At 36.5% G+C, this 11,601-nt stretch overlaps 1 protein-coding gene across 3 annotated transcripts in view; it reads right to left on the bottom strand.

Moving 5' to 3' along the window:
* Positions 1–20: 20 nt before the first annotated feature.
* Positions 21–11,601, bottom strand: part of Dnajc2 (DnaJ (Hsp40) homolog, subfamily C, member 2) — a 35,392-nt gene continuing 23,811 nt past the window's right edge. For all 3 annotated transcript variants that reach the window (XM_013035272.1, XM_013035273.1, XM_013035274.1), the window contains 11 exons: positions 10,706–10,771; positions 9,908–9,999; positions 9,376–9,497; positions 8,308–8,457; positions 5,812–5,900; positions 5,556–5,625; positions 3,856–4,040; positions 3,051–3,151; positions 2,860–2,967; positions 668–822; positions 21–151 (listed from right to left, as the gene is read on the bottom strand). In XM_013035272.1, the coding sequence (XP_012890726.1) occupies positions 77–151; positions 668–822; positions 2,860–2,967; positions 3,051–3,151; positions 3,856–4,040; positions 5,556–5,625; positions 5,812–5,900; positions 8,308–8,457; positions 9,376–9,497; positions 9,908–9,999; positions 10,706–10,771 (1,213 nt within the window). In that variant the 3' untranslated portion in view covers positions 21–76. The remainder of the gene's footprint in view (positions 152–667; positions 823–2,859; positions 2,968–3,050; positions 3,152–3,855; positions 4,041–5,555; positions 5,626–5,811; positions 5,901–8,307; positions 8,458–9,375; positions 9,498–9,907; positions 10,000–10,705; positions 10,772–11,601) is intronic.

Raw genomic sequence — 11,601 nt, 5'->3', positions numbered from 1 at the left:
GGAAGCAGCACACATCCCTCTACAGTATTTTCAGTTTTATTATAAAAATGAACACATAATAAAGATTGTCATTATGTCATTTCTTGGCTCTACTTGCATTTAGCACTTGTTCTTGAGCAGCTTTCTTTGCTTTTACCATTTCAACAAGTTCCTAAGAGAGAAAAAGGTTTACATTAGAAGCTGTCAGTTTTAAAATAAGACATAATCCATTTGTTGTTTTTTTGTTTTGTTGGTCATGGGACGTGAACTCTTGGCCTGAGCGCTGTCCCTTAGCTCTTCAACTCAAGGTTAGTGCTCTACCACTTGAGTCACAGTGCCACTTCGCTTTTCTGAATGGTTTAACTGGAGACAAATGTCTCACAGACTTTTCCTGCCAAGGCTGTCTTTGAACTCCGATCCTCAGATCTCAGCCTCCTGAGTAGCTAGGATTACAGGTGTGAGCCACCAGCACCTTTCTAAGCATTTGTAATTACTATGTTAATAATTTTAAAAAGTATAATAGTATTGTAACATTAATAAGTTTTGTCATTACTACTCATTTCTCTATAGTAACTTAAACCCATTAACTACTCTTTAAGTAACCACTCAATTAGCATGCAAAATTAAAATGGTAACTATTTCTTAAGTTACAATTTAAATGATCAAGTAATCTATAAATGCTAAAAACCTTGTATCGTTTCATGCAATCCTTTTTTGTTCTGCCAGGAACTGCTTCTGCAATTTTTTCCCATCTTTCAGGGGTATTTACTGGGTATGTTTTCAAAGCTTGTTCTAGAAGCTTCTGCTCTTCTGTTGTCCAAGGTGTGAAATCTGTGCATGGACCTGTTTAGTAAAAATATTTATTTGAAAAATTTGGTAGGTAGGAAGAGCTGTCTTTGAACACTTCCCCAGGTGAGTTTTTTGGTACATAGGTATCTTGCTACCCATTTTAGTCTGGCATGTGTATGTGTAGTTTTGAGCAAACAGGTATGAAATACATACAAACGTGATGAAGAGAAGAAAACCAATTCCCTCCCCAGAAATTAATCTTTTTTCCCCCTTTGTTATTTTTGTTTTATTTTCTGTTTGTCTTGTTTGTTCATTTATCTATCTTGGTAAGGGTGGGGGTGCAGAACAGAAATGGAGAGCCAAAGGTGAACAAAAGGAGCAGTGGTATAGAAATTAATCTTCTTGAGGGCCTTTTAAACACAGTATAATAGAAAATATCTGCTAGTCTCTTCAGACCTAATATGTTCACCAGATCTTTTTTTTAAATTACATTTAAAGCTGAACTTTTGTGCTCAGAAATACAAAGTCACCACTTAAAAACTGGGTTGGGTGATGCAGACCTGTAGTCCCAGCTTACATGGAAAGCTGAGAATTACTTAACCCTGTGAGTTCTGAGATAAGTCAAGATTTCTGATTATTCATTACAGGTTAGAGGAAGTTCTTGCACAGAAAACTTTTTGCTACAGTACCCAAGTACCTTTTGCCAAGTACCTAAAACTTGAGTACTACAGAGTGCTATTGAGGTAAGCTGTAATTAATCAGTGTTGTAATTTATCTTTTCAATATATTTGCTAAAATCTGTAGAGCCAATGTTGAGTACTTCTAGTAGCCATTAAAGCAGGTCTTCAAATAAACTTACACTTGAGAAAACATGTCAGGAATAAATGTATTTAATAAAATTACTAAATATTAACCAACCTCTGAGGGTAAAATGCAGTATTAAATGTCGAAAAGCTACCTTGATTACTATAACATAATGCACTAGTGGCAGCTCATACAACAAAAGCAGTAGCAGCTTACACAACTAACATTCTGATTACTGCTTAAAATCATGTTCTGTGAAACTGGGTTTGATCTCCTAGTTGAAAAAGAGAAGTAGCACTCATGGCAAGGCAGAGAACATATCTGTATTCAAGGCAGATAAAGACTTTTTTTTGTTGTTAAAGTACTAAGGATTACTGACTCTTGGCCAGGATCCTACCCAAATGTATCCTGAACAGGTGGGATTAAAGTAATGACTACTAGATCCCACTTCGTGAGGTTTGTCAGGACTGGCCTCTCCTGATTTCTATCTGCTGATTAGCTGTGGTTTACAAGTACAAGCTACTGCCTTTGAAGCTTTTTTGAGGATATCCTTTTAATTCCATGAAGATCTTAGATGGAAGTCATTTTAGTGGTCTAAAACATGCCTTAATATTTTTAGTTAGCTAGATTCCTCTTTAAAAAAAAGGTAGAAGCATGCCAGGTGCCAGTGGCTCACAACAGTAATACTAATTACCCAGGAGGCTAGGATCAAAGAACAGCAGTTCAAAGCAAACAGAGTGAAAACAAGTTCAAGCCCTGGTACTAGTGGGAAAAAAAGTGACATCCAATTGTTTTTTGTTCTCCAGTAATTTCACAATGTCAAAATAAAGCAATGTTACAAAATTCCTGTGAGAAATGGCACTCAGTAATGAGTGCTTGCCTAGTAGTAGCAATGTCGAGGACTGGTTCATCAGCACAGTATAAGTTTCAGTCAACAACTATAGTACATCTTTCAAAATTAGGAAAATAACTAGATAAGGTATTATAATTTGTTCAGCTATCTTAATGGGATATTTATAGCAACTATTGAAAAAGCACAGTATGGAATCTGAATAGAAAAAATCCTATGGAATCTGAATAGAAAACTACAATTCAAGTAGTGGCTAGTCAATCTGTGACTTTCTTTTAAAAAACAAAACTCAACACCTCCCACCCAACCCTCCCCAAAACAAAGCTTTCATCGTCCAAGCCTCTAAACTTTTATTCTTAACTTATATCCCAAGTCTTGTGTATCTTCAAATAGCCTGCAAACCATGGCTAACAACTTAAAGAAACACAAAAATTTACCTTCAAATCGTTCTGAAGGTGCTGCATTATCTGCCTGGGGTACTACTCCATGTTCTTTTTTAAATTTATCAAAAGCCTTTTTGTTTATGTCATCTTTTTGATGAGGATCTGAGAAATGAAAAATTTTAACATTTAATCTTTCACACAAATTATTAAAAAGATATGCATCCTTTTTTTTAAATGTAACTCACCAAGTTTTTGGAGACTCTTTGCTTTGATAATCACATCTTTGGCAGTTCTTTTGACACCAGACGAAGAATGTATGTTCATATAATTTGCAATAACCTCCCATCTAGAGCAAATGGTATAAAAGTTCAATATTATTAAGGGAAAAAAATCCATTGTTTTACTAAAGAAAGGTTAGTTGTAAGATTTATAGGATAAACTTTAAATTGGTCTTATTAAGCTGTTAATCTACACCATTATTTCCTGGACTACAGATCTTGTGTTTTTAATGTTTAAATCAACTACAATCCTCATTTTAAATTTGGGTAAAACCTTTTAGATTCTGGATACAAAAAAAGGAATAAAGCCACACATTTGTGTATGCCACCACATACTTCTTAAGGAAACTATATAAACACTGCCTTTTCTCATCCACAGAATGCGGATGGGTTGGATCTGAGTCTTTTTTGTGAGTAGTTTCTAAACTAGACTATAAAGTAAGCTCTGGTAAAGGTGGAAAGCACCAAAGGACAAACTAGCAAAGTAAACCACAGGACATAAAGCCCAGTTTCTGGCACATAATGATGGCATAAGCCAACACCAGCCGTCAACACTTAGTTTCACGATCTTCAGTTTCCAGAGAAATGGATGTGTGTTGATATAATGGATAAGACAAGCAGATTTATATTTTCCGCTACTACACATAATTTAGTGGCCTTTCTAGGCAGAAGCTTTATTTCATAAGTTTGTACAATACCTAACACTTGAGAGTTCTGGCTACATCATCTCCAGGCTCCAGTATGTGTTGAAAAGTTTCATGAAAGCCAATACCTTGAATTTGTTCCAGCAGGGAAGAGATTCACAGCTTTAATTAGTAATTGTAGATCATCTTCCGACCAGTTTTTACTGCCACTCCCACTTCCACTAGTTGACTTCTCTGCGTTCTTACATGCTTGTCGCATCCGTGCCTCAGCTTCTTCTTTCTCTTTTCTAATTTGTTCATTTATTTCTTCTATCTACATAAATAGTACAGGTAAGTCAGGGTATTCAAGGATCTTGCTACTCTGTACTTCATTTATTGCTGAGACTTTGTAGTTTCAGCTCAATGTTATCCTCACTCTAACCCTATACTCTTCCTTAGCTGAACTCACACTTGTATCAGCTTTTCACCCTGTTTTCCCAGACTCACGTGCCATCTACAACTTGACCAATACTCAAGAGATTCTCTACAAGAGGAAAAAATAATATAGGACAGTGACTGCTATTATATAAGTGCTATCCTATACTTGTAGCTTATGTACATAAGCTGAGCGCTAAAAGGATATTAAATTAAGGGCATTAAAAGGATATCTGCAAAAAAAGTTTCCAAGACAGTAGCTCATACCTGTAAACCACAGCTATTCATAAGAAAACTTTTGAATGATCTTAATGCTTGTCATTTGTTGTCTTTGTCTCATTTATCTTCTTCAATTTCTTAGAACTAGTCATCAATTCCTATAATTTTAAAGTTGAATTCTCATCCCTCATAATCCAGAACCTTACAATGATATTGTTAGAACTACCTGAAATCGACCTATTGCACCTTTCTCACTAGTGACATAATAAATACAGTGCAGACCCTTCTGCTAAAAGATCTTTCAGTAATGGAAACTATCCTACTAGTAGTAGAAACCTACTTAATTTTTTTCTATTTTTCTTAACCAACTTAACTTCCTAGTTATACTCACTATCATCTTCTACTTTTTAGTTCATGTAATGACTTAACCTTCATTTTAGCAATGTCTTTTCCCCAAGGATTTCCCTGAGCCTATCCTGGCCCTATGACCTGGCCCTCCCTGTCTTGTAGCATTTACTGTGGGCCCTCCATTTTTTATTTTATTGTTTTGTCTGTTGTGGGGCCTAAACTCTGGGCTTGGGCACTGTCCCTCAGCTCTTCAGCTCAAGGCTAGTGCTCTACCATTTGAGCCACAGAGCCACTTGCAGCTTTTTCTGTTTACCCAGTGCTGAGGAATTGAACCCAGGGCCTCATGCATGCAAGGCAAGCACTCAACCACTAAGCCACCGGCCCTCCATTTTTTTATTCAAGCTTTTTTTTTTTAACTCAAGCTCCTCTGTAGCAGCACTAGTACTGGGGATTTCTCCAAAAGCACCTAGGCATGTGCATATATTTATATGTATGTACACACATATACAGTACAATACTTGTTGAGATCAATTCAATTCCTGGGTCAGCCTGATTCCTCATTTTCAAATAAAGGTACAGACTAGAGAGAACAAAGATTTGGATTTAAATGTTATCCTATAAATATACTAGAGGAATTAGTTGTTCAAATAATGACTATAAAAACTATAATATCACACATCAAACACTATTTGTGATTTAAAAAGTAAGTTTAACCAAATTTAAATAAACAGCACTGAGTATAAGCAATCCAAGATAAAAACATTGTTTTGCCTTTAGTAACCTATAAGGTAAAAAAGGATAAAATATTTAAATGCTTAAATTAAGTAGAAATTCTGTGTCCTATTACCTGTTTTTCCAGAGCAGCCTTTCCTACTTCTTTTGTAGATGACGTGAGTGTTTCATTCAAGCACTGTAAGCTAAAGAAAAAAAAAAAAAATCGATGAGCAATAGAGGGTATAGTTCAGTGGCAGAACACTTGTCTAACATTCATGAAGCCCTTGGTTTGACTCCCAAGCATCACAATAAATAAATATATTAAAAAAAGGTCACGGGATAAAAATAAATCCTGAACTCAGAACTCAATAATAGTTCCATATATATACCTTGCTAATTCAAGCCGATCACAAAGTTTTTCCACTTCTTCCATCATTTTCACCCGTTCTGCCTCATTGTCTGAAAAGTGATTCCAGGTCTAAAAACACAAAATGCAAACACCTTAATCTTGTATCTACTGACATTCAGAAATACATCCACATGTATTAGCTACTCAATTATGAAGCATGAGCCTATGAAAGACTTCAGATGTAAATTCAGATGTAAACTTCATTGTGTAAATTCTTACACAATGTCCTGTGTGTCGCCAGATGTCCTCCTGATCGGCTAGTGATAAAGGGCATTATACCGAGTGTGAGGAGAACAAGAAAAGAAGATGATTCAAAATGACTGGATATTCTTGTACAACTAATGTAGGCCAATAAAACAAAAACACTATTAAAAAATAAAAAACAAAAACACTATTAAAAAAATAAAGACTAGATATCATAAAAGTTAAGGAGCTGGGACTGGGCAGGTAGCTCAGTGGTAGAGTGCTTGCCTCGCATACATGAGGCCCTGGGTTCAATTCCTCAGCACCACATAAGCAGAAAAAGCCAGAAGTGGCTGGCGCTGTGGCTCAAGTGCTAAGAGTGCTAGCCTTGAGCTGAAGAGCTGAGGGATAGCACCCAGGCCCAGAGTTCAGGCCCCATGACCAACAACAAAAAAAAAGCAACTAAGGATCCAAGAAAGTCTATATAACATCCTCTTTTAACTTTGCCTGCCTACTGTGCTGAACAAATCCATTAAGCATGAAACTACAAAAAAGAATTTTAATAGGAACAGAAGGCATTAGGAAAAATTACCTTTGAAAAGACATGTGAAACCCTAGTTAGGACCTGGCTCCTCATCTGTTCAGGTACCCCTAACTCACTAAATCTTATTTCTCTGTGTTTCTGCATTCTCTTACACTTTCATCTCTTATCTAGAATCCCAAGTACATATTGCTGTACTAGTTAAATCATACTAGAAACAAAGATTTCCTTTTGTGTATTTATGTTGGTATTAGGGCTTGAACTCCTGGCCTCTGGCTCTTGCTCAGCATAAAGCCCTGCTTGACTGTCCTTTTGGTATCATAATCTAGCACTAATCTTTAAGTGTTTGAATTGTTTATATATTTCTTGTAATTTTCTATTAATAAATCAGTGGATTTCTGAAGGCAAGGACTATGTCATATACATATTTATAATAACTGCTAAGCATAGGATCAAACCCAGGGCCTCAGGCATGCAAGGCAAGCGTTCTACCACTGAGCCACCTTCAAGTTATTTAATAAGTAAATTAATTCATGCTGGAAAGAAGCAATAGAACAAGGTTACCAAATGCTAAAATTTTTATCCCATTTATGCATAATCTTGAGTACTATGCAACTTTGCTAGTTCCTAATTGACCTTCTGACATTTTATCAGGTTTTCATTATATGCCTAACCCTCACCCTCACCCTAACCCTAACACTAACACTAAATGTCACAGTAGCCCAAACCCTCACCCTAATCCTAAACCTCACCCTAACCATAACCCTAACTCTTACCCTCACCCTCACCCTAGCTTTTACCCTAACCCTAATTCTAACCCTCAAACTAACCCTCATCCTCACCCTAAACCTCTCACTAACCTAACCCTAACCCTAATCCTCAATCTAACCCTCACCCTAACCCTAACCCTAACCATAAACCTAACCCTAAACCTCACCCTTTAGCCTTACCATCATCCTTACCTCAAATGTATAACTAGGTATTACTTCAGCTATAGTATAGGCATGGAAAGTGAGGCATCATAGTGATGAGGTAACCTCCCAAAGGCCCAACAGCTAGCAAGTGGTATGCAAATGACTTCAAGCCACACAACCTCCCATGAGCCCATGCTTTTATTGCTTTTATACACTACATCCTTCTAAACTGAATCTTCTACCTAGGAAGTATTATGTGATACTAAAATGCCTGACGGGGTTGGGAAGGTAGCTCAGTGGTAGAGCGCATGCCTTGCATGCATGAGACCCTGGGTTCGATTCCTCAGCACCACATAAGCAAAAAGAAAAGCCGGAAGTGGCGCTGTGGCTCAAGTGGTAGAGCGCTAGCCTTGAGCTGAAGAGCTGAGGGACAGCGCCCAGGCCCAGAGTTCAGGCCCCACGACTGGACCAAAAAAAACAAACTAAAATGCCTGAAGAGATAACCAACACTTGCATTTTTATTGAGTCTGTTCCAAAGCCTGCTGATAGGGCCAGTTTTCAATTAGGTTGTCTAAGCAGGTCACAACGACTGAAGATTTTGCATTGACCTTATTTAAATTCAAATTTACTTAAACCAACTGTAAAAGGACATTATTGAGATAATCAAGGAGATGTGAATATTGAGTATCAGAATATTAATCATTTCAGTAATGTCATAATTCAATATTTCAGGATACAATGTATACCTGTTTAACTATAGTTGTATAAGAAGAAAACTTTTTAAGCTTGAGAAACTGATTTACTTATCTCCAGTGTTTGTCTGACCAATCTGACATACCTTGCATGAATTTCGAAGTTTTTGCCTTTCCTTCTTAATGGCTTTTTTCTGGATATCTTTTTCCTTCTTTGCCAGTAATGCTTGCTGTCTAACTTGCTCTTCTTCTTTCTCCTTAGCCAACCGAGCAGCTTCTAATTCAGCTTGTCTTTGCTTTGAAATTGATAAGTAAAATCACTTTAATAGGAAAATTAGAATTTCTAAATGTTCTATAATCTTATTTTTAAAACTCAATATTAACAAATTAGAAAAAAGATGATACATCAAGTGAATGAAGTCTAAAGGATAATCTGAGGAAAACAGTTGGTAGAGTTCTACATTTATTAGAAAATTATAATAGACATTTAAATGTAAGTATAGAATTAAAGGACTTTATACAATATGTTTTTACTCAAAACCTGCTGGTAAGGTACATCTAAACTATAAATTATACTAACCTGTCCAGATTGAGTAATACCCAATTCTCTGCTTCCAGATCACTGGGGTTTTGTTTTAGTTTTTGTTAAAAAAAACAAAAACAAAAACAAGCCGGGCGCTGGTGGCTCACACCTGTAATCCTCACTATTCAGGAGGCTGACATCTGAGGATGGTGGTTCAAAACCAGCCCAGACAGGGCAGGAAAGTCCCTGAGACTCTTATCTCCAACTAACCACCAGAAAACCCGAAGTGGCACTGTGGCTCAAGTGGTAGAGAGCTTGCCTTGAGTGAGGAGCTCAGGAACAGCGCCCAGACCCAGAGTTCAAGCCCCACAACTGACAAAAAAGAAAAACAAGCTCAGAACCAGTGGCTCACACCTGTAATCCTATTCAGGAGGCTGAGATCTAAGGACTGCAGTTCAAAGCCAGCCTGGGCAAGAAAGTCCATGAGAATTCTATTGTCAATAAACCACCAGAAAACCAGAAGTAGCACTGTGGCTCAAAGTAGTAGAGCACTAATTAGCCTTGAGCAAAAAGAGCTCAGGGACAGTGAGTAGGCTCTGAGTTCAAGTCTCCATGACTAACAAAAACAAAGGAAAACAAAAAAAAAAGTTAAAGAACATTTACAGTCCAACTTTACCAAATGTCATCTTACTTTTTCTCTAGCTTCTTGCTCCTTCCGTTTTGCTTCAGCTTTTGCTTTCTTTTCTGCTTCTTTCTTGGCTTTTTCTTCTTCCTTAAATTTTTTTATCCTGGGATCACAGCTATAAGCATTGTCTACCAAAAATAAATCAATTCTTTGAATTTTTTTTTCTTTTTTTGTTTTTTTTTATTGTGAAAATACCGTATAGAGGGGTTACAATTACATGGGCAAGATAATAATCCTTTGAATTTCTAACATTTAAAACAATTGAAATATGTTTTATTACAGGAGGAAAGGTGTTAAGGCAAAGAGGGACAAGTATAGAGAGGAAGTGAATACAGTTATTATATACAATGTACATATGTGAAAATGGAACCACATGACCCGAGGGGATGGATGGGTAGCGTTGGGAGACATTAGGAAAAATGAAGGAAGGGGTAATAATGATTAAGATGCATTGTATTTATAAATTGATTTGTTGAACTGAAACTAGCAAATAGCAAAAGAGCATTGAATACTGTTGTATAAACAACTCTATACTTACCAACTAATGTTCTTATTCTGTTCATTTCTTCTTTTTTCCTTTGTGCTCTTGTTGCTCTGTTCTGCTTTTCAATCCATTTTCGCTCATCACGACTACAAAACAAAATATTGTAAACAAACTGTTATAAATAAAATATATAAATAACATCTTGGAAGGTTAAGTGATTTTATTTAGTATTAATTTTGATTTTGGGGGGGACATTCTTACACATTGCAGAAAAAGTAAGTCCTAGGCTAAACAACCAAGAAAAGAATAATTTGCTAGGTTGAACTACTCTGACAATTATATCCCTAGGCAATATCATAGGCATATCCTATTCAATTACTGACTTAGCTATGTAGCTTAATTTGTGATAAGGAATTTCAAAATATTGTATTAAAAAACTTATTTTGACCAAGCATAGTGTATTTATCTGTATTCCCAGCACTTGGGAGGCTGAAGCAGGAATATCATTCTAGGCCAGCCTGGGCTACTTATTGAGACAAAATAAAATGACAGAAACACAACTATTTAAAAAATATAAAATGTGGCTGGGAATGTGGCTTAGTGGTAGAGTGCTTGTCTAGCATGCATGAAGCCCTGGGTTTGGTTCCTTAGCATAATATAAACAGAAAAGGCTAGAAGTGGTGCTGTGGGCTTAAATGGTACAGTGCTAGCCTTGAGCAAAAGAAGCTCAGAGACAGCACCTAAGCCCTGAGTTCAATCAAGCCCCAGAACTAGCCAAAAAAGAAAAAAAATGAACCAAACAAAAGAACCAAACAAATGTTCTCCTGCTGATACCATGATCTGCATACATACCATTCGGCTTTTTCTTTTTCTTCTTCATCTAAATAAGAAAATTCTCTCCAAGAATCGAAATTATACCTAATATAGACAGAAATATACAATTGAAAAACATTTTAAAAAAAGAAAAATCGTTATAATATAAAGTCAGAAACCTGCAATTTTAAAGAATGGTAATCAAGAATAGATGAAATTGTATAAATAGGTTCCCTTCTCACCCTTCTGGTATTGAACAAACAGTATGTTCAATTCCTCAGTGTCATCTTCTTTTATAAATGACATGGCTTTTGGTATGAAAATGTACAGATACTAAGCGCCCCTCAGTCAAAAATGACATATCTCTGCTATCAAGGCTAGTCATAGTTATTTTATATCTAGTTTGTCCTTGGAATGTAAAAACAACTGCAACTGATAAAACTAAATCTTAGCTGGGCACTGGGCACCAGTGGCTCACACCTGTCATCCTAGCTACTTAGGAGGCTTAGATCTGAGAATCTCGGTTCAAAGCCAGCCCTGGCAGGAAAGTCCATGACACTTTTATCTCCAATAAAGCCCCAGAAAACCGGAAGTGACGCTGTGGCTCAAATGATAGAGCGCTAGCTTGGAGCTGAAGAGCTGAGGGACAGCGCCCAGGCCCAGAGTTCAAGCCCCACAACTGAACAAAAAAAAAAAAGAAAAGAAAAGAAACACAAAAACTAAATCTATAGCAATTCTATATTTCCATAGTCACTAAATACTTAATAAGAAAGTATAGTACACAATAAATATTTTGGATCTGCTGTGGTGACATATATGTAATCCCAACACTCAGAAAACTGAGATCTGAGCACTGAGGTTCAAAGCTAGTCAGATAGGAAAGTCTATAAGACTTTCTTCAACTAACAACCAAAAAGCTCAAAGTGTAGCTGTGG

Source organism: Dipodomys ordii, unplaced genomic scaffold (assembly GCF_000151885.1).
Source record: "Dipodomys ordii isolate 6190 unplaced genomic scaffold, Dord_2.0 Scaffold207, whole genome shotgun sequence".
NCBI classification, from domain to species: Eukaryota; Metazoa; Chordata; class Mammalia; order Rodentia; family Heteromyidae; genus Dipodomys; species Dipodomys ordii.
Note: the sequence above shows the minus strand (reverse complement) of the source record. Positions and strands in the feature narration are given on the sequence as shown.